This window comes from Pezoporus wallicus, unplaced genomic scaffold, assembly GCF_028554395.1.
Source record: "Pezoporus wallicus isolate ANWC-B61680 ecotype Strahan unplaced genomic scaffold, APGP_CSIRO_Pwel_v1 contig_3365, whole genome shotgun sequence".
Lineage (NCBI taxonomy): Eukaryota > Metazoa > Chordata > Aves > Psittaciformes > Psittacidae > Pezoporus > Pezoporus wallicus.
The window spans coordinates 3,883,491-3,911,336 of record NW_026640883.1 but is presented as its reverse complement, the minus strand read 5'-3'; the positions used below and the strand labels follow the sequence as shown (position 1 = coordinate 3,911,336).

The window sequence follows — 27,846 nt, the reverse complement described above, 5'->3', positions numbered from 1 at the left end:
AGGCACAGCTTGGGGCTGGGTTCGTACAGGTTTGATGGGGTTTGCAAGTCTGCAGCACCTCTGTTCCTCAGCTGTGGGACAGAGGGGAAAGGAAGGGGGTAATGTCCCCTGCTTCACTGCATCTTGGCCACTGGGACTTCAAGTGTCCCCAAGCCCTAGGGCCAGCTAGTGCTGGGTCAGGTCCCTGCATCACCATTAGCACTCAGAGACCCTGAAGGGCTGTGTTCATTAAGGTCAGTTAACTGCCCTCAACACCGTGGATACAGGTCAGCCACTCACAGCAACCTCCCCTTTCCCATCCCCGCAGGAGCATGGAAGAGAGGGAAAGGGCTCAGGTGCCAGGATGTTCACCGGGACACTGATCCCTGCAAGGTGATCAATCTGGTTGCCATGCTGCTGGGTTTGGGGGCTGCTTTCCCCCTGCAGCTCAGGAGTCATTTAGCTCCTGATGCATCAAGCTGAGGGCTGAACGCTTGCTCTTCTGCAGCTCTCTATAGCACACAAACATGCTCAGCCCGTTGAGTAAAACCAGGCCATTGAGCCAAGTGCCTCAGTTCAGGCGATGTTTGCACTTTCTGTACCTTTGGGAGCAGAGGGATGAGTGCTGTGCCTGGCGAGGAGGGCAGAGAGCAGCCGACATGCCGAAGGTCACAACCAGCACGAGGTTCCTGCTCAGAGCCATGCCCAGAACAGCACTGCTGCCCAGAGCGTTTCAGTTATCCCCTGCAGAGCTGGGCTGCTCAGCACCCCGATAGTGCAGGGGACAAGCTTTGGGTTTGCAAATAACATTTGCACATGAAAATGTTGCAAAAGCTACATCCATTGACATGCAGTTGTACCAAAGTACTGCTGCAAATGCAAAAGGAAAGGCACCTGGAAACCATGGCACTGAAGCAGGCAAGACAGAAAGGTGCAGGATCCTTTGGCACTGGTGGATTCTGCTTGTCTCTCTCTGGAGAGACAGTGAGCCCTGGGAAGGGCCATCAGCAGCCCCTCAGTCCTCTGGTCAGTGGAGGTGAGGGGCTGGGCAGCTCTGGCGCAGCTGGGATGAAACATCTCAAATCAGTTACTCGCCTCCATCTGACATCCCACCTGGGACTGACAGGAAACACTGCCTCCACAGGTAGGGAGACAAGGACACAAAGCCAGGAGGGGACATCCCCTTCCCTGTGTGCTGGTGTCAGCAGTTACAGCAAACATTTCCAGGTGAGGTGCTCATCCCAACAGTCTGCTTCCCCTGCTCCCAAAGCCCTCCAAAACAAGGAGCATGGCCCACCTCTGGGTGATGCATCTTCACAGGCTGTGACAGTGACCCCGTGGTCAGACCCTGTGTGAAATACAGCCAGGGGCTCTGCCAGGATAATGCTGCATGATTCCCTGTTCATCCCGCAGCACCAGGTCTGTGGCATGGCACAGCTTGGTTTGGAGGTGAAAGCTGAGGACCTGCGTGATAGGGATGCACTAATGTCACCCCAAAGCATAAGATCCTCGAGGGGGGAAGGTCAGCATCTGTTTCATGTGAGCTCAAGCATTTGGTTTTCTCTCCCCAGTGCAAACGTTGACCGGGGATAGGAAGGAGAAACTGGGAAAGTCAGGCAAGAGAGACTGAAAAGGAAGCTCTGTGAAACGTGCTCTGGCTGCTTTCAGCTGTTGATTTTCCTTTATGCACTTCATTTACAGGCAGATCCCCAGTAAGAAGCACTGACAACAGCTTACACTTTATAGAAGTCAATGTCTTTTCCTCTCTTGGAGACAATTTAGAGCATCTGTCCCTTTGACCATCATATATGAGAGATAGAATAGTATATAATATAATCTCTCTATAATATATTAAAAATAACATTTATCTATCTCCATTCTCTCCCTTTTCTCCCCTTTCTCTGATTTTCCATGCACAGCAGTTACAGCACAAGCAGCTGACTCTCCCTTCTCAAGACTGACTAATAGAGAAAACCGGCTATAACAGATGAGAATGAAGCGCCAACTCGCCCAATATCCCATTTCCTACAAAGGTGAAGGGAGGACACTTGGAGAAATGCATAAAAGCAGGGTGAGCGCACAGTGATGCTGCCTGAGACCCTGCCCTCAGCCTCCAACAGCGCACAGTTCAGAGACAGGGAACAAGATGGCTTCGTCAGAATTTGCCTGCTGAAGGGCAAGAAGACTCAAGTGGGTTGGCAGTGGCAAAGCACGCCGTTCCCTTGCCATTCCCTTGTAAAGAGCTACGGGAAGTCAGCACAACCTCCAGAACTGGTGTGGTTCCTCCACAGCAGCGCGTTTCCCGATGGTTTAAAACTACTTCCTTCAGTGTAGATCTTCCCAGAGGTGTGCCTTCCATGACTCCTGGTTCTCCATTCCAACGTGCCTGGCACAAACAGCTGCAATCTGCACGGCAGCTGGGGCAGGCGGTGCAAAACAGGCACCTTCTCCTTTATGGCTTTGCTCTGACCGTGCTGGGTGAAACCCGCGCGGGGCAGGGCTGGGCAGGGAGCACGCCTGCATCCAGTGGGTTTTCACGGGTTTGGTTTCAGCACAAAGGGCTGGCGGTGCCCATCATGTGTGGTGTTGGGTCACCTCACCAACGGCCTTGGGACTGCTCCATCCCTGGCAGTGTTCAAGGCCAGGTTGGACGGGGCTTGGAGCAACCTGGTCTAATGGAAGGTGCCCTGCCTGTGGCAGGGAGCTGGAGCTGGATGAGCTTTAAGGTCCCTTCTGACCCAAATCAGTCTGGGATTCTGTGGTTCAGATACCACTCACCTAAGGAGGAGCTCAGCGAGGCTCTGCCCCAGCCCCAGACACCCGAAGCTCTGTGGCTTCTGAGCCCTGTCCCACTGCACACCTTCCACAGGGTCTCCCATCACTTCTGCCCCAACCATCCAGAAATGCCGAGAGCCCTCAGTCGATGGGTGAGGTTGCTAGGGAGGGAATACTGAACATGAGGGAATTCTGCTCTCTGGAGAGAGTTTATAAGTGCAAAACCCCCTTCAAAACATCCTTCACTAGCTGAGAAAGCACGGGAAGACTGAGGGGAGCAGAGTCTCGCCTGCTCCATTGCTGGGTTTTGAAATGAACCAGTACCGAAAGCGAGCCCAGCAGCCAGATGTCTGCTTTCATCTCGTTCCGCTGGAACTGGAATAAAGCCCACAGAATCTCCACCGAAACACTTTCTTTGAGAGCTCTTTGTTAATGGCTTTCCGGCTGCAGGGAGCGAAGGCAGCAAACGTTAGAGTTTGATGCCATCTAAAGGCCGCCTGAGGTTTCACCGTTCAAAGGCTGCGTTTGGGACTCTAAACCACGATTTCACAGTGAACTCTTGTTTGCTCTCCAGCTCTCATCTTCAGGCTTCGCTTTATTTGCTCACAAGGTGATCAGACTTGACTGAAACTGTCCATGCTGTGTTCTGCTCCAAGTGCAAACTGCTTGGGTGCGCTTGCAGGTCCTGCTGGCACAGGTAACACGTAAAGCTTCCAAAGAACAGGCCTGCAGGAAAAGACAGGTTTCTCCACATTAAATTCTGGCAATCTTCTCTCTTAGAAACCTGAATTGCTGCTGGCTTTGCAACTGGGATTGTGGCAAAGAGCTGAGAAGCCTTAATATTAGGGGTGGGCTTTCTACTATTCCTCAAAGAGTCTGTGCAAATTTGGCCAATCTGCAAGTCTCTAAATGTAGGAGTTTACACAGGCTCTGCAACAGCTAAAATCCCCACCAGACACCCTCCTGGCATCCTCACCAAGCTGCTTGTGCCACATAAGCCACTCAGGTGGCAGTGCCCACAGAGCAGCCGCATAGACAGTACCAGGCAACTTCTCATTAGTGCTTTTCTATGAGCCCTCCACCTCATTTAACATCCTGGATAACCAAAGGAACAAACACGGACCCACACATCAACCCTGTGGGAGGGGGGATGCATTTCCCCACCAGTGTGCAGGAAAGGGGAGGAACATTATCAGTGCTCGTGCCAGAAGTTCCCACCAGATCCACATGCCCAGTGTGGGACTCGGTGGCTCTGTCTCCCTGCCCTTGGTTTCTTAGCAGTACATTGTATTTGAGAAGTTTCCACAGGGTGGAACAGCGAAAACTCAACGGTTTTGCAAACGGGACATCCAGAGAATAGAAAATCCTCAACTCCTACAAGGATTTATCCTACACGCTCAGCACTTTACAATAACTCAACTGGCGAGACAGGAAAACACTGGTCCAAATGGCCTATTACAGCCTTCACCATGACATTATCATGCCTCCTTGTGATAGAGGCCCGATACTTTAGATCAGGCTCAAGTATCTAAAGTACACCTCTTTGGGCAACTTTTGCAGATCAAGCCCAATCTGGTTTGCCATGTAACCTTTATCTCCAGAACAGGTTTTCACAGTCTGTAAGAGAAGTCAGCAGGTGATCACCCAGGTCACAATGCAGATTTTAGCATGGCCATATGTAGACAAAAGTGGGCTAGAAAGATACACAGCCTTATAAACCCTTTGTCTTCCTTTATAAAGTTCTCAGATGGCAGCTTGCACGTAATTCCCCATAGCATACCCTGCTGCTTCTCTGTATTGCTGTTTCTTGGGTTAAGCATCCTGATGGTACTAATTACTTCCTATCATGTCAATGACCTGTTCTGAAGCTCATCTTTCCAAGTGCTCCTACTTCCCAAGATTTAAGCCTTTATATATGTTATGCCTGTTAGGAACATCTACTTCATTTCCATGTGTTGGCTTGCAGAGTCTCAGATCCTTCGTGTAACACTGTGAGAGTCAGATCTAAGTAAAAATGAAGGGTCTGTTGCGGTTCATGGACTCATAGGAATAGAGAGAGTTCAAAGAAGAAAACTACAGATGCACTTGGTGTAACACAGCTTTAGCTCCTCTGTTTTGATAGTGTCTGCTTTCAAGTTAGTGCAGCACGAAACAGAGCGTGGATGCTCCTGGAGGCAAACAATAGTAAGATATAGTCTGAATCTTGGTTTATTTAAGATGCTGAATCAAAATGAATGTCTCACGCAGGGACTGTGCTCATGAAACCGCCACAGGCTCGGGGGGCTGGAGTTTTACTTTCTTGTCAACGGGCACAAAAAGGCTGATTTGTGGAAGGACAATGAAAATAAATATGTGTTGAATTCCTTACAGACATTTCACACAGTTGATGCAGCTATACAAACACAGCACTGCAGCCTCTGCGAGTCCAAGGTATACCATATGCTGGCAGGGCACGACACAGATGTCTTCAAGTAACTTTGCATTAGAAACCTCCCCGACAGAAAAAAACTTTGTTTTCATTAATAAAGTGAAAAAAAATGGTGATTTCCACAAGCAATCTCCCTGCTCTGTACTGACAGCACTTAAACCACCCCAGTGCTGCGTCTTGGGCTGTCACACCTAAACCCATGCTGCGCAGTGAGACCAAGCAGACAGGTCAGTGTGCTCTGGGAGAAGAAAGCCCGCAGCACACACTCACTGGGGTTCGGGTTCAACCCTGCTGCCTGACAGCACGGTGTTGTTTTACCACGGGCCTGTCCCCTTTCATCTCCAGGAGCTGTGACAGAGAAAACAACCACTCTCTAATACAGTCAGACTGGTTTCTTGCACGGCTTTCAGAACAAGCACAAGAAAGAAGCCACCTTCAGGATAAGCTCTCAAGGAGTCACGTGCATAATCAAAGCATCTTTTAAACAAGCGAGCGATGTGGGAGTGCTGCAGGAACAAAAGGCCGCTCTGCACAACCCATCTATTTAAAATACTGTTTATTTGTGATTTAACATTAATTAGCATTACATCTATGAGCAATTTCCGATAACATTTATATATTTTCCACAGGACACAAGAGTTGGCTGGCTCATTCTTTATGCCAAAGCAAGGAAATAGAGGCATTAGCAAAAGGTGCAAATAGTTCACGGGTTGCATTTTAAAAAATATTTATGCACATTGCATTCATTTAAGATATATTCTTAAAAAAGTTATGAAAAGCGTCGTTCACAGGTTACTGTTTCTACACCTGGTGTAATACAACACGAGTAATGTAGAACGTAAAAAGAAACAAAACCCAAAAGTTAAGCAACTGAAAGTTTCCACTATGATTAAAAACACTGATTCCAGTATTTAGTGATAGCTAGAAAATTGTTTCCAGGATCCATTCCAACATTGCGTTATCACACTTACACGGTCAAAGCTAACCAGCCCCCAAACATGCTATAATCAACATTTGTGCATGCCAAACCACTCTCCAGCCATATTTAACAATTATATATGGTATAATATTTCAACCGGCAGTTTGGGAATCACATGGATCTTTAAAATGTACTTCCTATTGCGATGGCTGATTTACAGACATTTGACACAGCGAAGAAAACCCTATGTTAATTTCTATGTTTAGTTTGTATTTACAATACAGTAAAAGTACTAAAATGACAACATCAGTAAAAATGAGTAAGTGGCAGTACCACCCTTACCCATGGCACTAGGCTCTGGTTTGCTCTGGGTTCACCCAAAGGACAACACGGATTCATGAGACCCTTTTACAATTCAAATGAAAGCGAAGAAGAAACCCAAAGTGTTGCACTCCGCATGAATCCATACAAATGATTTCAAACGTCTAATATGGAAATGTCACTTTGCTGATTTAATAAAAATATCCCACAATCCATAGCATATATTTAAAAAAAATAATCACCAAACTTTTACTTTCTTTTGTCTCTTCCTATTTTCTTACTATTTCACTTTCCCTTTTAACAGTTTTGTTTCCTTCATTTGGTTTTGTTAAGAGATTATTTTTCTTCATTCATTAGCAATACCATGAGAGAAAAATAAAACAACCCACAAGTAGTTTTTAAACGTGAATCCAGTTCAGTTTTATATGCTTTTATTTTCTGATTCCTAAGTCCCTGGATTCCTGAATTATATTTAAGTATACTCTAACCCAAGCATTCTTAAATACACTCTACTATTAAATGCTTGGTTCACATGCTTATAATACCTTTATACTGAGTGGTATACAAACATTTGAACATATAAAATCTTCTTTTTGTTTTGCCAGTTAAACTAAATTATCAATGTTAAGTGTATAAAACCCCCCCTTCTCGAAAAATAAGGGTGTCCTTCCCCCAACTGATAGAATAAAAAAGAAGTCTTCAAAAATTATATTTCACTAAAATGAAATATTTGGCAAAAAAGTTATTGAAGAATGGAATTCTTTAGACATTTTGTATAATTCCAAATAAACTTTCTCTTACACAGTTTTTTCCCTAATATTATGTGCCAGTGTATAATAGTCCTATATGATCTAATCTTAAAAAAGATTTAGAGGTGTGCTGTTAATACGCACCCGCTCAAACAGGGGTACAGAAACCAAATATATGGTCAAAATCACAATACAAAAATGTACGAGCTGGTTACCAAATGAGACAGCAGTTTTGAAAAGTCCTATGATCACTCAACAGCAACTTTAATGAAGACTTTAGCTGTACTGATCATTTTAAGGTCTGCAAAATACTCCAAGCATAACTTGCTGCCGCATACTGTGATGGTATTTGATCTTGCTATGATGGGAATTGAGCACCTGCCAGTGTAGTTCTATATGAAACTAATGGATGTTTCCAATCCTCATAGCAACTTTGGACACAGTTAAGAGAGAGATGAACTAACTTTCAATTACCATGAAAGGGTTTCTTTGTTTTTGTTTGTTTAGTTGGTTTTCTTAAAGCAAAACCTCTTCCAGTTCCTTTTTGTTTAGGTTAAAAGTCCAGTTACTGCACACCTCTAACACTACGCTGTTAATGGTCAACTTAAACATTTAAAATGTGCAATGTCTCCTCGCAATGGAACTGCACTTACGCTTCTACCTTCTCCTTCTTTTTGCTCTTTTTCAGGAAAGAAGGAGTGCGGAATTTCTTCTTCTTCTTTGAAGGGGATTTGGAAGGTGACCCTTCAGGGGACAGGGCCTCTTCTATCTTTTCAGAACTTTTAATTGTGATCTCCACGCTCTCCACAGTACTAGTGGTTAGCTGACTGACCCTCTTGGTGAGATCTTCTTCCATGTCATGTGCATCTTCCTTGCCGTTCACCACCACAACTGGCAGCTCCACAGATATTAGGTTAGCATTCTGGGTGTAGAGATCTTCATGGTTTTCTGAAGGAACAGACAATTTTGCAATTATTTCTGTACACTATCATGCAGAAAACCCCAGTATTGAAACAAAGCCTGTGAGTCTGGACTGTGATCCAAGGGATGAAACCCGAAGTGCTTAGATGTGTTTTTTTCCCCTTTATCCACACTTTCACTTGTTGTATGCAGACAATACTTTGAAAGGGTCATTAAAGGAAAACAGGGTGAAAAAACTAATCTTATCTCTGGCAGGTATACGTACAGCTCAAGCTATAGAGAGTATATACAAATACAGTCTGCATATATAGCATATACATGTAGTCTCAAGCACATTCAGAATTCCACTTCACTGCAAGAGACTACTTTATGAAAATGCAGCCATTCCATACAGGTGTTCTTGAAGAGCTAGCCTTTCAAAATGCCTTCTTAGACTTTGCTGGAAAAGTCTTAGGCAAAAAATCCTTATCTTAACACTTCCAGTAAAATAAAAATAGAATCGATTCCCTCCACCTTATTAATATCTAAGTTGAAACTTAGACCTGTGTTGGTTTCTGTTTGCCACAACTAAGCATCAGGAAAGAACTGAGAAACACAGTTTTCTGGACAGAGTCCCACCCAGACTTGACAGAAGTGGGCTCTTTTTAGCTCAATTGGCTTCATGCAAGTGTAAGAATGCAGCAGAAGAGTGGATGACTCAGGTTATCAGAGCCATTGGCATTGTACAGAAATTGCATGGAATACCTTCTAATTTTTCTGGGATATTTTGCGGGGATTGAGTTTGTGACTGAATTTGTGACACAGATGAACCGTCATCTGAGAATAATTCCTGTTCCGCATCTGCAGGACAAGATTTGAATTAGTAGCCATGCAAAGTAAAAATCAAGCAAGAATGTCAGTGCTAGTGCTACAGGATTTACAGCTCTGCATTGTGTTGTTCATGCTGACAACATCAAGAAGTTACAGTACACACTTTAAACTCCACAGAATTACAGACTTACACATTTATCTGCTAACAATCATTATATGTTAGTTCTTTAATAGAAAACATTAAAAAGATTGGCAGGGTTGCATTTCAAGTAGCAGCTGTTTTATCTGTTAAGTCACACAGTTTGCTGTTACAGTAAGTTATTACACTATGCCCTGAATGTGGTATATAGTAACATAGTTTTATTACACAATATTAGTGGAGAAGAATGTATAGTAAGTGTTATTGTTTAATAAAATATATATATATGAAAATCAACCCTGAATTAGTAATTCCCTGTGCAACAGTAGTATTGGAAGATGTAAAAAGTGAAAGTAAATGAGTCTGCACATTGGGAGAATAGAATTAAAACTAAAAAACCCAAGACAAAACATCTCAGTAAAATTTTGCTCAGCTGGGCACAGACCTGAACTACTTGATCTAACTTTGATAGCAACTTTGAGGAGGAAGTTGGACTAAGATGAACTTCATGGGCTCTTCCAGCCTAAGTTATTCTATGATTCTGACAAAAGAAGTCATTATGTTAGTGTGGTTTTATCAACCCCATTTCCGTGTAAACCTTCCATTGCTTTAATGTTAGCACCAACCAACGTGAAGAAAAAAAAACAAACCCCAAACCAATATTTAACAAAACAAATCTGTTGTCTCAAAGAATGATTAGTTCAAAGTAGCTGTCAATGGTACATACTAATAACTAATAATTACACAGTAAAAATTAACTCATTCAATCTCAACACTTAAAAACACACTACTGACCTTCCAACCCCTGCTGCTTGCGTTCAACTGTTTTCTTATACTCTTCCAGTTCCTTTTCTGTGAGACGGCTGAATGGGTTGGGTGGTGCTGGTGGTGCATGCTCATCATCTTCAAATTGCATTGGCTGGGAAAGAGAAAATCATGACATTTAACAAATGTGTTGAAAAACACAAAAGCAGCAAATGACCAAGCAGGACGTATGTGGTTAATGTCTCTTTTTTTTTCCCAAATTTTGGTGACACCAGCTTGAGAAGGAATACAGAAGAAAACCGTAAGACGTATGCAGACAAAAACTAACCACTTAATAAACATTCACATAGCAATAAGTATTAAGTACTGAGCTTTAAATCACCATCCTTTTGCAGCAGAACAATCATATTTGAGGGTGGGGGGCTTTGTGTATCAAGGGGGACAGATTTAAAGTAGAGATCTGCCTCAACAGCTTACACCTCAGGGACTAACAAACCCTTCAGAGAAGTAAAACTCCTTTAGCAAGAGGGATTAAAAAATAAGGTTTCTCATATTTTTGGCAAATGCCCCAAATTCTAGGATTTTTCTTTGTAGGAAAGTAACTGCTCATTCACCAGTTTAGGAATCTAACTGGAAGAGCTCTTCCGAGAGGAAGAAAGAATACTCGTTTACAAAATATTCTTCTTGCCTGAAATAAATAAGCAAACTCAGGGTTATGGCAAAAGAATACTGGAAACCAAAATGAGGAAACAGATGTACTATTTCATGGACAGTTGGAAACCTCGTAGATCTATAGAATTCCAATTACAATTCATCGCAGTTTGTTAGATAGCCTTATTAGGCATGTCTGTACTGTTTGGAAGTGAGTCTATTCTATTCAAGAAGAGATTAGTGCAGACAGGTCTCCCAAAGAGAAGAACGTTTCTAATGAAAGCTGCCTTCTATGTGGTCCCATCCCACCTTTTAAATTCAGTTATTCTGAGTATTATTTCCTTTAGCAGAATTTGCACAGACTGATGAAAAGATGATTTTTGGCACCCTGCATTGCAATGTTCATCCTTTTTAGCTTAAATGGTCTTAGGCAGGGGTCCCACTTCGTTAATATTAACAATAGGCAAACTTACCATGCATATCTCCATTTGAAACTAACATTTCAAGCCTTTGAAATGAAACATGAATAAAGTGTATTACGCATCCAGAACCTGGCACTGAAATAATCAGTTCTAACAAAGCATTTGGAAAGAAAATGGCCCCAACTGATGTTTAAAAGACAGGCAGCTAAATAACCCAAACATTTGTCAATCAATGAATTATGTCTTACTCACCGGACTTGACTTTTTATCTACAACAATCCCAGCGAGCAGCTGAGACTGTGGTCCTGCTGTCTTTAGGTCATATCGGTTTTGTTCCCGTATCTATATAGAGAAAATAAACCAGATTAGAAACAGATATTTATCTTTATCAAATCCCATGCCCATCACCTTCACAAAGCCAGTAACACAGGCTGCAGTGAATGGCTGGAGGATCAAGCTGTATGCTGCTGCACCTATAAATTTGAAACTCTTCTTCCACCTCCGGATACACTGCATATGTTGTTTTGTCCTTTGAGTACTCCCAGATATCCACCCTCGTCCCAGCTCCTGCACTTCGTGGAAGCCAATATTTAGAAATGAGCTCCAAGAAACAGTGTGTCTCTGAACCTGTCCTCTCCATCCCATAAAAGACCCATGTTAAGCTACTAGAGAGATCTCTGCAGTCATAAAGGTTTGTAAAGTTTTCCTTTTGCGACTAGCTCACTATTCTCCCCAGATAAACAGCCCTAGTTTCACATTGTCAGTGCTTAAGAGATTGACAGATCAGATGTAAATACAAGTACAGACTGTATTAAAATAAAATCTATAGCAAAAAATAGGAATAAACTATCTAATGAGACAGTGACATGCATAAATCCAAAAATCGTTTTCTGGGGCTTGTACTATTAATCTCCAGATGATTAGTGGGCGCCTTTCCACTTCTAAAGAAGGGAGTTTCTCCTTCTAGCTCCAGTTCAGTCCCCACAGACATTGATATGGTGCTTTCCACGAAAGAAAAGAACATGTAATCAAATGGAAAGTGTCCTGAATATCTGTTAATATAGTTATGTCTAGGGTGGAGTATTTGGCCATTCTGACAGTCAGTGTCTTACGTGCTGGAAGGGAAAAGCAGTGAGATATTTGTGTTTAGAGAGAGGTCCAACAAAGATCTCCCATTTTGTCTTTTTACTGCCATTATGAAGCAGACTGGACCATAAAAGCTCCACCTTAATAATTGCTAGGCAAATTAATACCGAACAGAGTGACATTACAGTCTGAGACTGAATCGTGCTCTAGATGACACACAGCAATTTGATTCATGCTGACACCTATTAATCACTAAATATAATGATAAATAGCAGGCCTTACCATTCCCAATCTATCATTTCCAGAGTTAATACTTATCATTTATCAAACTATTTCATTCAAAACTTATATATATATAGCATATGTATTTATGGATTTCATGTATATCAGATATTTAAATAAATGCATGTTAGTGCCAAAAAAAAGGTAAGAAACTTCTTAGCAAAACCAGAACATTTGAACATGTTATTTTACTGCTGTGCTGGATCATTTCTTGAACGTATAATTTTATTTGGGAATATTATAACTTTCATTTCATCACACTTTTACCTTATTTCTCTTTTCCAGCACTTCACTCGGGTTTGTGTTTAGAGGAACAAATTGGTTTGGATCTTCAATTTTGATTGGTGTTCCTCCACTAGTCTTGGAGGAGTCATCAGCTTTCATCCACTTAAAGAAAAAAACAACCAAAAAAAGCTAAACACACCAGCATGAAGGGGAGGAACAATTTTCAGCATTGTCCTGGAGTTAAAAAAGAGATACAGAGAAAGGACTTTCTGACTTTATTCTCAATTCCACATGCCACCCACAGAATAATCCCAACTCCTTGCAGGTCTGTACGTTTGCCAAGAGGATTTAAATCGCCTTGAACATGTACTGTCAAGATTGCTTTCAGTAAACAGTGAAATACATTCCTTAAGAATGGAGGGGTTTAAATCAGTCGCTAAGGGCATTTCTCCCGAACTTCAGTTTAAAAGCTCACGAGCCTGCCAGCAGGAGGAGCTGATGCTTTTACAGTTGTACTATGCAACTGGGAGTAACCTGACAACAAACATGCTTCACAGTCCCAAAAGAGCGACCTCTCTCCATGCTGCAAACACAGTGAAAGTATCTTGGTGAGCCAAAGGAGGAGGAAAAATCTTGATCACCATTAAAAGTAGCAGCATGAACAGACTCTTCAAAGTCTGTTTTCAGTAGGCTCACAAACAGGAAAGGGGCAATTAGAGATGAATTAGAGCTTGTATCTCAGATCTGTAGAGAACAGAACAACCCACGGGTGATTTAAAACCTTACTATGTTTGGTGGATAATTAATAGCACAGAAAAATATGGTAGAAAAACTGTTTTCTACTTCAGGAATCATAAGAGCTAGTAACAAGAAGGAAATCATTATTAGGTTTTATCATAAACTGTTACTATTCCAAATAGTTAAACCCCCCTGCCCCAAACAGAGGGAGCCTTTAGTACTAATGTCATTAAGTCTCCCCAACGCCTATTTTTATTTGCTGGATACACTTATTTGCTAATCCTGTTAAAGATTTCTTCATATAAACCATGTGTAATTTACTTTCAAGTACTGCAAAAACTATGTGACCCCCTAAAAAAAAATCTACTTACCGTGATCTTAGTCCTGGGACTGGTTTCCCCATTCCAGGACTCCTCAGGCACATTAACTTTCAAGTATGTGTTTGGAGAGTTCAGCCATCTTGTCTTTTCTCTTTGTTGCCTCTGTGCTAGGAATTTCAGGGGGGAAAGCGGGACTGTATCATCTTCAAAGGAAAAGGCAGTCACAGTGGCTGGGATCTCCACATCACTCTTGTGTCTGGGTTTTTCCCTGACTAGTGGTTGCCTATAGGCATAGCCAGTTCTGTATCCCTATGGAGGAGGAAGAAAAAAAGGAAAGAATGTTTAAAAAAATAAAAAAAATCAGGAAAAGGTATCCAAAAAAGTCATGGAAGCTTTGTGTGCTTCTCTTATATGCGTTAGAGGTCCAGTGAGCTCTTTGGAGAACAGGCTAGTGGTGTTGCCATCATGCATTCATAGTATTGGCATTCAAGAGACCCATTTAAAATACAGTACAGCAGCAGCTGGACAGGGCCCAACTAGCACTTCACCTTCCTCCTACCTTTGTGAATGCATGACCACCAAATGACGCCCTGCTCAGGTTGTGACCTAGGTAGCATTCATGAGGACATTTATCTGTCTTGAAAAATGGCACATCCTCATTGATGACACTCTCCCACACCCTTCACTCTTATTTGTATCAAAGGCTGTTCCAGAATTCAGAGTGTAGTGAAATGGATATTTCAAACAAATAATAAGTTTTCCTCTTATTCCCTAATATTAGAGTGAATAAAAAAATATAAATGGAATCTGCTCAGTCTATTTACTAGGTAGCCATTAAAACATTTTTACTGTTAAGCTACTATAAAGAGCAAATGTGTTTGTGAGATGGGTTGGACAAAATTTAAGTTCAAAACATTATAAATTCTTATCAAGACATAATACTACTGTCAGATACGGTGACAAAGTAAGACCTAAACCAAGGAGATTGCATATACAATAATAGTTACTACATCTTCATTTTCAAACTCACAATGAAACCAGAAACAATTGTTTGCTTTACAGAAGCTAACCCTACACTCAGAGCTTACAGAGACTATACAGACAATGCCATCAACATGCTCTCACCAGGTTGTCCAGCATCCGCATGAGTGCTTCAAATTCTTGCTCCCCAACTTTCCATTTCTGTTGCGAAGCCATATTAACCCCACCACCTCCAGCAGCTGCCACACCATGTGTGAAAGGCTTGAACTTCTGCAGATCCAGTAGTAGGAGATTGTCTATCCCACCTGCTCCAGCTAATGCATGAACCTAGAGACACGAATGAGGATATTTCATTTGTGGAAAAGCTTTTGGATTCTCTGCTTTTCTGAGTTCACAGAAGAAACACACTTAAACGTATGTTGCAGTTGTTTCTCAAGCTAGTTTTCTACTGTGCAAAAATGTATTAAAACATATAGCAAGTGATTCTTGTGGAAAGGATGATAATTTCTGCTAAAAATTGCACTCGAAGAGGAGTGGACTCAGACACTAGCTTCCAGAGTACCTTAAAAAGGTCCTTCCTTGCATCACAAGACTAAAAACTGTTCATTTTTATATCTACTTCAACATGTATGAGTGATCAAATGCAACATAAATGGCAGTAAAAGGGAGGAAAGGAGTGGGAGACTGCCATTTGCACCTCCAATCGCCTACTTGGGAGGACAGGGTCACTGGATAACAAGTAAGAGCAAAGGGATGAAGTTTCTGGGGGTGTGTTCAAGAGTTATAGAAGGTGAGGACCCTTCTCCCCAGGTTATAGATAATATCTAGATACTTAACTAGGTAGCTGACAAAACAGAAATCATTTGGGATGCACATTCTTTTCAAATACCCTATCCTCTACCATTGCTCCAAAGACCTTTTGTTTATTTGGTTTTACAAATATTTGTGATCATAGTGAGAAGCTTCTTTTCTTGTCACAACATTCAGCTTTGATAAACAAGCTGGATGTCAAGAGATCTTAACACATGCTTCCCACATGCAGAGAGCACCACTGAATCTATTATCCAACAGATTCTCTGCATGAAGCTCACTCTCCACAGCATGGAACAAAACCTGTATCCTTCAGAGTGTCACTTAAAGTGACACTCTTTCTAGGAAGACTGTATTTGTGCTCTTCCTTCTCTCTTTTCCTGATTGTTCCAATTTCTCTGACTTGGTATATGATTACTGGATTCCACAATCACAAATATTCTGTAATGTTAGAGCTCTTCCCATCTGGATGTAATTTATAACTCAACAGCAGAAATCATTGAAACAAGATACAGATAAATTCTCTCTCACCTGTGTTTCACAGGCCAGTTGCACATTGAAAATATAGTGGAATGCTTCTTCCAGTGTCTCTCCTAGTGCTACCACACCATGGTTTCTCAATACTAATACCTAGTAAATGAAGACACTAATGTTAAATGGTAGAAACTGTCACAGTACATGAAAATGGTTTATGAAGAGCGTGAATGAGGTTGAATACCTTGCAACTGGGTCCAAGAACTTTCTGAAGCTGAATTCGCTCTTCCTGCTCATCAAGAGATCCCTGGTAGTTGTAATAAGCAACATCTCCCAGAATCAGAGCCTCCTGTGATATTGGAAGGATGCCACACTTCATAGATGAAACCTGTTTCAAGAAAATTAATTACTTACTCATAATTAGCAAAAAATGCAATCCTTAAGCCCCACATCTCAACCACCCAAGCCTTAGCAGGATGTATTGCTAGAGGACATACAAACTCTTTATAGTTTAAGCTTAGAAACAATACTTTTTTTTTGCTTCCCCCCCCCCCCCCCCCCCATCTAACTTGCAATAGGGTGGCAGAGCTGCTGCTACCCAACCTAGGAACAGTCAAGAAAAGACAAATTATCCCAGCTAAGTTAATTTCTGTGATTTGTATCTATGTATAATTGTCAGTATAAGCCTACTTAATGTTTCTTCCTTCTTTCCCACATTTATAACTTCAGAAAGCTAGTATAAAAGAAGTTATTCCTTTTTTTGTCCGCAGTCAAGGAATGCATGTATATGCATTTAAATATAAAATAATATGAATTTATCTATTTATCTCAAACCAATTCTTTCAAGTCTCCTTACAATTTTATCATTGTTATACAGACTGTTTTAAGCTTCTATGTTAACTATGATTTTTAATAGCGAGGTAATCCAAACTGAACATAACTACTAATTAAGCCACTTAAAAATGAAGTTGCAGAATGCAAATGATGCAGAAAAGCAGAGAATCCAAAAGCTTTTCCACAAATGATGATGCATACAGCACATTATATGGGCTAAGATGCTATAAATGAATCCCGTGTAAACTATGTACTTTACAGCGCCTAACCCAAGTACACTTGTACCTGAGCACCCATTTCACTGTGCTGGCCTAGCCCTCTTTCTCCGTTTATTTGATAACCTCACACCTTTCTTGACCAGTGGAGAGTCAATGCTAGAACAAAACCAAAACTGCTGTGAGCAGTGATTCAGATTCAGAAATGTGCTCTAAGTTATGAGGTAAACCTGTTTTCTTTTACTTTTTATGTGAGAAAGAAGACTTACAGCTGCTGTTGCAGGGGTATGTATGTGTATTACACATCTGACATCAGGGCGTGTGGAGTAGATGGCCACATGTGGACTGAATCCTGCATTGTCAATACTGAGACTTGTACTTCCCTGGTCAACTACATCTCCCAGGATGTTTACTTTAACCTGGAAAAGTCAAACAAAGGAACAGTAATTAAAACAGTTTGCAAAACCTGACAACTTTCTCACTTGGTACCAAATTTCCCCCCACATATTTATGGGTCAGAGCATTAAAAAAATAGGAGAAACCATGACTCTGTGTGTCAATAAACCATCCTGCTGTCCAAACCCTTGATAGCTGTTGGAAGTCCAGCCATGGAAGGTAAGACACTGCTACAATATATATTCCTCTTTGGTCTAACTGACCTTTCCTTGTTTCTGACTTTCAAAACAATTTCATTAACATTTCCTACATTTTAAAGATGAAGACAGTTCAGACTCTGAGAAATTTCCAATAAGAAAATTAAATGCACAGGGAATTTTTAATTTCATGGGAACATTAAAATAATAATTTCAGGATCTGCAAAAAACAACAGCAGGGTTATACCAGATCTTGTTCTCTTGTTTGTACTTTGGTTCTGTGTTTGCTGGTGTAATGCTATCAGTCTCAATCTGCTACCCCTTTCAAGGAGGTAGTTTCTTTACAGATACATACTGACATGGAGAACATATGGCAGGTTCTGCACCAAAAGATTCATGATTTAGCAGCTACCACTGCCTGAATGCCAGTCTGTAACTTCACCCAGCTCCTTTGTTTGGCCTGGAGAAGATTATTCAACTTTATTTCCCCACGTATAAAGATAAGAGCTGACTCTACTAACACTACTCCTGCAGAGTCATTTCATATGTATTACCATATTGTCAGGTTATAAAAAAAATTGTTGTTCCACTGAGGATATTCGATGAGCTTCATCAGATGGGAAAAAAAAACGTTGCTGCTCCACATTGAAGCTGAAGACAAAGCACCAGAAAGCGAAGCTAAACCCAAGAAGAAATGCTGAGGACAAAGGATGCTAGTATCTAAATAGTTCATCAGCTTTTCATCTGGTGGATAAACATTAAAACCCAAATAACAGCATGATTATAGTTTAGAAGACCATTTCAGCAGCTACTAAAGATTTTTAGGTAACAGGTTAAGCCTTGCTGGTTATTGCAGCAGGTGAATCACATACCAAATTAGAAGCTGAAGCTTCAGAAAAGGACAGACCTCTTGGAATGATTAGAATATGGTCATGTTCTTTGCTCACTCTTACCTGCAAAGGAGGAAGAAAATGGATTAATGATCTATTTTTGAATATGGATTATTCAGGGGGGAAGTTCAACTGAATGAGTAGGTAAGATTCCAGGTTTTGGTCTCTAAAATACTTACTGTGATATAGGCATTTGGCAAATGTGCCCACCCAAACAAGTCTGCCAATCTGTATAAACTGGCTAACTTGCAGCGAGTAAGTTTTTCTCCCTTAACAAACGAGGAGGTATCTACCCCAGGTAGATCATTGATGGGTGTAATCATCCCATGGCCTGAAAAACAGATTAAAAACCAAAGAGATGATGACCAGTTGGACAATTAAATAACTCCTAGTTATACCATGACTTTCCAGAAGGCATGTATTTTGATTGGTAGCATAGCAGTACCAACAATCCATACACAGGAACTGCACTGCTGGGATTTCTAAGATCTCTACCAAACCCTCTGTTATTTTAAGCAGCAATCATACCCCAAATTTCAGTTTTCATCTCTTTTTCAAAGACAAGAGAAGTGAAATAAAGGTTTCCTTTGAAACACCACTCAGATTTGAAGCTCTCTCCTAATTCAACATCCTATTTAAGACTGGAACTGTGCTATAAGACATTTGTCACTAATGAAGTATTTTTACAGATTACTTTGAAAATGACAGGAGAACACACTCCTGCTGGACTTGTGACACCAGTAAAACTAATCTGAAAAGATGTTTCAGTCTTAGCACTTAAATTTAGTCCTAATGAAGAAACGAGAGTTCTCAAACACTTAGATCACTTCTTAACAGTGAAATTATTGAGATCAAGCTATTTCTTTGAACTGTGATTACACAAACATGTCTCTTTCCCCTTCGTGAATGTATGATATCCCTTTGAGAGCTCCAACCTTTGCTTACAGGGAAAGTTACAACCAGAAGAGCTAAAAATCATTTTAGTTTTCAACAAATAAGAGTATGCACTTGGAGATTAGGCTGCCAGTCTGAGTCCCTGGGCAAACACAGCAGACGCAACAGCTGGACCCACAGTCTCACTAACCAAACAGAGACATGGGGATGAGATTATTTGGATTCTCTGTTGTTCTCTTCTACTTGTTTTGTTAAATGAACTCCAAAGTGTCATTTTGGGACCAGTTCTCAAAAGATTCTGAATGCTGACAGCTGCTGCTGTACTTGTAAGCTCCCATATGATGTCCACCCACAGTATTCAAATTGACTTTAATGTTTCAGCTCTTCATGACTTGGAAAGAAGAACTTGGGTGTTTACTGCAAGATCCTAGCGACATCTTTGTAACTAGAGTGCATACTACAACCTGTTTTTAACTGTGGGAGCTGTTTATGTAATGATTCACTTTGACAGTCTATTCTTTCCCCTCTTTTTCTTAAATAACAATTTATATGCAAGAGTAGGAAAATAAACAATCTTAACAGGTATGTATTTCACATCTCAGTTTGTGCTCATGTTAAACAGCTAATAGTAACAAGGCACAGTGTTTTGTTCCCTACTTCAGTTTAACTTTTATTAGCAAATTCTAGAATAACCGAGTGTGAGGATGCCAAACATCTTGGATATCACCACACAAATCAAGGAATTTGAGAGAAAGAAGCCTGAAAAGCAAAGTTAAGGCCACCATCTGTACTTCTTCACAGCTGAAGCAAGCTTTGACAGAACTTTCATTCAAAGAAAGAGGAAAACCCAGCATTACTAAATCCTGCTGATAATAAAAAAAGGAAGAGCAAAAGTGCAATTATACGTATAATTCACTTACTGAGTGACGATGCGGAAAAACCTGCAAAAGAGCTTGCTGTAATGTAGTCAGCAATCTGCTGTAACGCAAGCAGTCCAGTGGGGTTATTGCCCTTCTTCATCTGTTCCTGAATAAGGCATTCCAGATCTTCTCTAAAAGCCTGTAGAAACATTTGAGAATCATCAAGGCAACCTGGCTTTGATAGATGTAAATTATAGGTGGGGCTGGTAGCTTTGCCTGTTATTAATGCTACACGAAACTTCCCCCTAGACCTTGTTTTTATCTGCTTATAAGTTTGCCAAACTTTTAACCATTCGACCTAAACTTTGTATGTTAAGTACTGGCAATTTTGGGGGCGGGAGGAAGGAATTCGGTCACAGAGTGCTAACAAAATAAAATGTATTTTTGTAAATAACAACAAAAACAATTTTTATCAATAATTAAAGAGTTTCTCATATTTTGGAAGAGGTACTTGACATTCAATCAGCTTTTAGTGCTGGATGTTCTTTTAATTCAGTAATCCTTCTGAAAATCCATCCAACTTGTGATAAAGTTATAAACAACTGGAAAACTGGAGCTCATTCACGCTCAAGTAGTATCACAGACATGTAAAAAAATAGAAGGGAAGTTGGGATGTCACCTCCTCCCTATTTCTCTCCTTCTCCCAGAGGGAAAACACCTTCCCCCTTGTAGAAAATGTCTGGAAGTCCAAGAAATAAACTCTTGCAGAATACATCATGAGAAAGCTTTTCACAGTATCAAATTTAATCCACTATGCACTGTGGACAAAGCCTGTTCCTTCCAGATGACAGATTAACCACTATCCACAACAAACACCTGTCCTAGGACTGCTCCAGTCCCGACATTTCTAGTCTAAGTAAATTCAGTTCCCTCAGAATTTCCTTATGGATTATATTTTCTAACCCTCTCATGATTTCCTGGCAGCAGCTTCCAGCTTTTGTCTGAATCAGCAGTATGCAAAGCTGCACACAACACGAGCTGAGGTGTACTGCGAATGCTCTTGCTGGTTCATTACAGAAAGACATTTGGTGTCTTTAACCACACAGCTGACTCCTATTATAACTCCAGGCTATTCCCTGTATGTAATTGCTCCTTTCAGTTTGCCTTCCTTATCACAGTACATGCTTTCAGTTAAAGAACAGAAAACAGTTCTATATGGTAAATGTAATTTTTCACTGAATTTTAATTCAGTGCTCCAAAACACCCACTTTGTTGGGTAAAATCCACCAATCTCATGACATAGCCACTTCATCAACAGGTTTTGAGAGAGTGCCACCCCAATAAAACATCTTCAAGACTCTGCTTGATATGGCCTCCCAGTTGGACAGCTTAGCATCTATAACTACACTTTAATACCCAAGCTTTCAGACAGTCATGCTCTTTCTTGGAGTAATCTTGTTGGGATCATTTGTACCCGAGACTCACTAGATTTCCACAAGTACAGCCTCTAAAATTCATGCGTACTGACTATGCCGTGATCTGTTACACAGATCTCTTGGTGTAGACCAGACTATGCATGCAACATCCTCCACACAACTAAACAACCTCTTGCTGGCCTGAAGATACATGGGCAAATACAGCTTTTTCTCTTTAGCAGCTGCTCTAGGTAAGATCTACGCAGCAGGTGAAAGGAGCAGATGGGGAAAAGGAAAGAACAAACCCGGAATCAAGTGAGGAAAGGAACCTAGTTGGGACAAGGAGAAAGGAAGTAAGTGGAGGTATGGGAGGTGCATCAGCACTAGAAGCACATAAGAGAAACTGATGGGAGGTAATTATGGGGAGGTAATTGCCAGAAAGGGAAATAAGGATTTGTGGAAAACAACAAGTGGTTGGAGAAAACATCCTGACTTTCATCCTTCAGCAGGTGACTGTGAAACAGCTCCAAGGATGGCCATTATCACCATGACTCCACATGTTCCAATGGCAGTGTGGGTGCCATCCTCACTTGACAAACCAACAAGCACTGTGCCCAGCCCAGAACTCGAAAGTGGCCACAAGAAGTCACTACATGCAGAGCATGTTTCTTTGCCCCTCTTGCACACAGATGATAATCGCACAGGTACTAATTGCACGCAGCAATACACAGGTACTATCTTTTAAGCATAGCACAGTTGTCTTGTCCCCATGCCTCATCTGACACACAGTGACTAGTTCTCACTAGGGAAGAAATTTAGTGTATTTTTCTCTTCTTGTGGCTCAGCATGTAGCCCTGTGCCTTTTTTGCATGCTACACATACTCTGTTGAGGTGACAATTATTGCTTATCTCAGATTTTCTCTGGGCAGATAATTACCGTAAATCCAAGTGCTTCACAAGCATTAATTTACTAATCCCTGAAACATGCCTTTAAGGTACAGCAGGGCCCAGTCATCATTTCCACAGAACAGCAGCAAGGAGTTTGAGTTCGGATGATTCCACCAGTCTGGGACATTCATTCTGAGAGGACCAGAGGTCCATTTGCAGAGCACTGTAGCTTCTTACATACTCAAAGCACACCTCTTGGTGCAAGTTCAAGTGCAGCACTGTGTGTTCAACATGCTGCCATACCTCAGGGTAACAAGGTGGATACACAGAGGATCACAATCTGCAAGAACAGGTAAACAATGATTGAGAATCACCCATGGCATCCCAGTTTAAATCCTTATGGTTGGCTGGTACCTGAATCTGAGCAACTCGCACTACAACCAAAGTGGGTTTGAATGAAATTTGGATGTGTGGGATTTAGACAATCCCCTGTAGAAGACACAAGGATTTTTCACTTAACTAGAAGAAAGCATTTTGGTGGTCAAACAGCTCACAGTGGATAGAAAAAGGAGTCAAGGTCCAACCTTTATGATCTACCAACCTGCCTGAAAGTGCAAACACTTCGATAAAATAACAGAGGTTATGTCCTTGGCCCTTTGCACATGATATCCCCCACATTACAGAAGGTTCCCCCTACTCCTCTACACATAAACCACACTTCCGAGCAGCCACCATCCCAACGCCAGCTCGCTTTTCTGATAATGGTTCACCACGAAGCCATTGTTTTATGGCACTTTCTCCTTCTGTTCCTGTGATCTGTTAAGACTGCAGAAAGAAAAACTGGCCAATATATTTCAGCAGCAAGCTACACTAACACTCATTTTCAAATTCTGTCATTCCAAGATATTCAATTACTTCTCAAATATTCCTGAAAGAGGCCTCCTGCAAGAGAGCTCTGCCATTTCACACTGCACAGATCAAATGCTCTTTCACTCTTGTTTATAATACATACACAAGGAAACTGCACATCTGTAGTCTCCCGGGGGCCATATGGAAGACAGAATACATGAAATTCATGGAAGTATTTGCTTGGGAGGAGGTGGAGAAAAACAGTTATCTGCATTACATTAAATCACTTTCATTTCAATTCAACAAGGACTATAAAAAGGATCTGAAAAAGCATTCACAGTAAATTCTTATTAGTCATCTTCAGATTTTACTTTTTTTAAACCTGTACGAATAATATTGCTTCCATAGCAGCAAAAAATGGTAGTGTAGTGTATTTCAGGCAATTTTTGTCAGAAAGATTTGTATTTCTTATTGTATTTCATGCTATTGTCATTCTTCTGAGCTTTGTTTTGGCTCTTTAATGTTAACAGCAATATACTATACACTGGCTGAGACTACTACACATAAGGAGCAAATACGGAGGTTTGGGATGCGGTATAATATAAGGTGAGGCTATGGATGAAGTGTATCAAAATAAAGCACACTATTTATCCATGTGCTAGCATGCAACCATGTTTTCTAGCAGACTGCAGCTTTCAGTGTCACACATGACTCATGCACATTTCTCCATGAATATTTATGAATATTTCAATACTTTTTGTTTACTGCTGCAGCCCTTTAAAACTCGGACTTTTCTATGTCCTTAGATAACCATCTCATGTGCTAACATAACCTTCCACCTTTGGGAAGGACAGGCTTATATGAAGGGCAACACCTTCTTCTGGACAACAACTTACCTTAAATATTAGCCATTACATGAATAACATTTATTGGAGCTTTCACTGTACAACACTGATTTCTGTAAAACCACTACCATGGAGGGCTTTGATTTTGGCATCTGACCCACTCAACAGCAGGAATCTGCTTCTGAAAACCTAAGCACAGCCTGGAGACCAAGTGGTTTGGTTTTGCTTTAATTCATGAGACTGTAACATATATATATATATATATGCCATATATATATGGCATTACACTGCAACTGCCCACAAGTGACCAAGTAAAAGTCATGCTTCAGAGAGACGTTTTCAGAAAGATGACAAGCACTCTGCTCTGGCACAAAGCTGATATTTTTCAAGCAGAAAGGCCGTTAGTAATTTCAGATGTAGTATTTGACAAGAAAATGCTGACAAAACTGTACTGTCAGATGAATGAAAAATTATGTTATTCAACTGTGTGCTCAGCATTGCTCAAAACCAATAAAGTTTCAGCTCTGGGATTTAAATAGCTCTTTGGGTACCTGTGGGGTTTATAGTTTGTTTGTTTTAAACCACTAAAACTTCAGACATCAGATGATACAATAAGAGCAGTCACTTTTTACAGTGGAGTCGAAGTCCCAAAGCAAGAAGCACAGCACCTCATGGCTGCTCATCAACATGGTTGCACCACTGCTGGACTTGGGGCCACCCTGCCTGTGCCTGTATGGATGCCACAGCAAAGCTGCTGCCTGGGTAACCCACCCTGCCAGCTTGAGAATCATTTTCTGTTTGCACAAGCATCCTTCTGCCTTCAGTGAGCTCACCTGCACATCTAAGCACCAGTATCCCTCCCCCTGTTTGTGCTGGAACAGCGCTTTGAGCATCCTGCTACAAGTTTGCATAGAAAACAGCCTATGGTAAGGAAACTGGGCCCCTGACAGCTCTTGGAAAGGAGGTAAAGCAACATTTCAGACAAGATGCACAACTAGGAGGATGCTGAGCAGAGCTTTTATTCACCTGGGAGCACACCCAATAGCCTGACCTCCGTATGCAGCAGTCTGCAAACTCCCCTCCACTACTACCAGCTGAAGTGGTTGTCTCCAAAACTGCAGTAAGCTGAACTACACTGGGTTACACCAGAGGAAAACATAGTTTTGCATTTATACCATAAGCCAAAGCACCTCCTGCACAGCCAAGCCTACCAGCTGCTGGCCCAACTACCCTAAGATGGTCTGCTTCCAGCTTACCCATCTTCTGAATGCCACTCCACCACCTTGCACTGAGACATGAGCTACTAGAGTGAAAATAAACAGGGCAGCTCAGCCTGTTCCTAAACCCATTTCTAGAACTCCACTGATTCTAAACTTTCTGCTTCTAAAACTCCACCCAGCTCTTTTACACCAGCTTAGATAGGCTTGCATGCTACTGCAGCCTGCAGAACAGATACAGCTTTTCTTACTGAGTCATTAATTGCATGATTAGGTCAAGGTCTTTCTAAGATCGTAAAACTGTGTCTCCAGAAATAGTTGCAATCATCTTCCAAATACACATCATAAACTCTAGCAGCTGAGATGCAAAATCTTTTGACTCAGACCTTAGGGCTCTCCAAAACTCAACAGTAAAGTTACAAGCCTCAGTTCTGACTCACTTACTTCCGTTTTCATTCAGGACAGTCCAAGTGTGAGCTGACAGTGTAGATGTGGGTTCTTAAGAATCAAAACAACATTTGCATGTCCTAGTTGACAACTGGTATTTTCCAGTCAACATAAGAAGAAAAACCAGAATAACCAACTTGCTAGAATAACCTATTTTACCTGTATACACATCTCTATATATAGCACAAAATAAGAATGTAGCTAGAAAATTGTAGTATTAATCTCTTCGGCTTGGTAGGCAGATCTCTGAGCACATTAAGAAGTATGCAGGTTTATATCTTTCTATGCTGTTTCTTGTTTGTTGACCACTGGTTTCTCCATGTACTCCTTATTCACTCAAAAGAAGTAGAAATAAAATGATAAGGAAAACAAGTGTCTTTGTAAACGGACAAAACAATGGTATACAGGTAATCTATAAGTACTCCACACCACTGCAAATATGTAAGAGGAGAAAGCACATGCTCACATCAGGAGTAATTACAGTAAGGTGCAAACAGTTTGATATGTCAGTCTACAGGAAAGTAGCTAGAAAAGTAATGTGAGGTCCCTACCTTTAATAGCAACACTGCTGTTAGCCTAGAAGCTGCAGAAGAGTAAAAGAAACCCCCTCACCCATTTTCACTCTTGCCCATTTTTGATCAGAGTTTATATACTTTAAATCCATTTTTAAACACGGTCTAATTCAACTTAGCTACATACAAACGCACTCACACTGAGTCTCTAAGCCAAATCACCACCACTGAAGGAAAGGTTTAAAAGAGCTTAACTGGTATTTTGTTCCTGAGAGCACTCCTGTGCTGGAAATGCAGCAGCCTGGGGAGAAGACGACAGACCTTCACCGAAAGAGCCGATGTGGCTTTGTGACAGGCTGCTTCAAGACCGCAGTTCAGATACAAACAACCGGTGCCCTAAGTGGAAAAGGGTGGAGCTGGCCACAAAAAAACCGCCAGTGAGTTAAGGCTGGTGGGGAGAAGATAAGAGTCACACAAAGTGTTTGTTAATGCCATGAAAAGAAAAAAAAGGGAGGGGTGGGGAGCTTCTGTGTTACAACAAAAAGAAATGGGCTCAATAATAAATATGGGGAAACAGGTAAAGTTCTAATAATCCCTTCACTTGCAGTGAAGCATGTGGGTATCTGGGCTGGATTCAGTGACTCAATCGACAGCAAGCCAGTCCACACACACTGCTCAGCCTGCACCAGTTTTTCTGGCTCCTCGACCCTGGTCCACACCAGTTCCCCCCTGTGAGCTGAAGCAATGTTTACTCCTGCGATAAGCAGCCCAGAGATACCCTATGATTAAATCAAAACCTGAAGCACTGAACTCCTCTGCAAAGGCCATCTTCAGCACAGCCAACTCCCACAGCACCAGCAATCCCCACACTTACACAAATGCTGCTCTGCATTCCTCCCTCGTGTTTACTCATGGAGTAAAGCTACACATCTTGCTAGATGGAATGGAGCTGCCAACATTTAAAATGCTTGAAGAAATAAAATTTCAGCTTGACAGAGGTCTTAAACACTTCCAAACAGAATTAACTTCTTTCAGTAAGCACAGGAGTAGGGAATGTGGGAGCACACATGGTGGCAATGCACCATCAAATGATGGGCAGAGCTCTTGCAGGGTGTTCTGGATGCCCATGCCCCTGCAGCCAGGGAGGAAAATCGTCAGTCATGATTTTCCAGGATTATTTAACAGGCAAAAAGGCTTAAAAATTAATATAGATAATCAAGGCCCTTTACCTTTTACATATATACTGCAATGGAAACCCCCTTCCTGCTCTCACCAGACTGAGTTGATGTCTTTGTTAGACAGAAGTTACAAGCCTAATGACTGAAAGAAAACTTGTAGATTTTGTTATCTTGCATTTTATCTCCTTATCACTTATTATTAATTAATTAGGGATTTAATTCAGATCAGTGTTATTTACCATTAATAACTTCAAATACACATAGGACCATAGGAAAGTCATCAGGCAAAGGAAGATGGATCTGATTGTTTGACAATTTGAATAACCTAAAGAACATGGTCCCAAAAGCACCACAGGATGTGCAGACTCCCCCCTCCCCGAAGACAACAAAAACCTAAACCCAAGCAGTTAACAA

At 41.3% G+C, this 27,846-nt stretch overlaps 1 protein-coding gene across 7 annotated transcripts in view; it reads right to left on the bottom strand.

The window, feature by feature from the left end:
- Nucleotides 1-5,721: 5,721 nt before the first annotated feature.
- Nucleotides 5,722-27,846, bottom strand: part of ADD3 (adducin 3) — a 100,996-nt gene continuing 78,871 nt past the window's right edge. For 4 of the 7 annotated variants that reach the window (XM_057420913.1, XM_057420915.1, XM_057420916.1 and 1 more), the window contains 13 exons: nucleotides 20,142-20,280; nucleotides 18,507-18,658; nucleotides 18,310-18,390; nucleotides 17,114-17,263; nucleotides 16,040-16,183; nucleotides 15,853-15,951; nucleotides 14,656-14,838; nucleotides 13,582-13,839; nucleotides 12,515-12,634; nucleotides 11,132-11,221; nucleotides 9,837-9,960; nucleotides 8,837-8,932; nucleotides 5,722-8,119 (listed from right to left, as the gene is read on the bottom strand). In XM_057420913.1, coding sequence (XP_057276896.1) covers nucleotides 7,821-8,119; nucleotides 8,837-8,932; nucleotides 9,837-9,960; nucleotides 11,132-11,221; nucleotides 12,515-12,634; nucleotides 13,582-13,839; nucleotides 14,656-14,838; nucleotides 15,853-15,951; nucleotides 16,040-16,183; nucleotides 17,114-17,263; nucleotides 18,310-18,390; nucleotides 18,507-18,658; nucleotides 20,142-20,280 — 1,935 coding nt within the window. In that variant the 3' untranslated portion in view covers nucleotides 5,722-7,820. Of the gene's footprint in view, nucleotides 8,120-8,836; nucleotides 8,933-9,836; nucleotides 9,961-11,131; nucleotides 11,222-12,514; nucleotides 12,635-13,581; nucleotides 13,840-14,655; nucleotides 14,839-15,852; nucleotides 15,952-16,039; nucleotides 16,184-17,113; nucleotides 17,264-18,309; nucleotides 18,391-18,506; nucleotides 18,659-20,141; nucleotides 20,284-26,509; nucleotides 26,621-27,846 lie in introns of those variants that run through there. The other 3 variants (XM_057420918.1, XM_057420919.1, XM_057420917.1) reach the window with 3 other exon arrangements.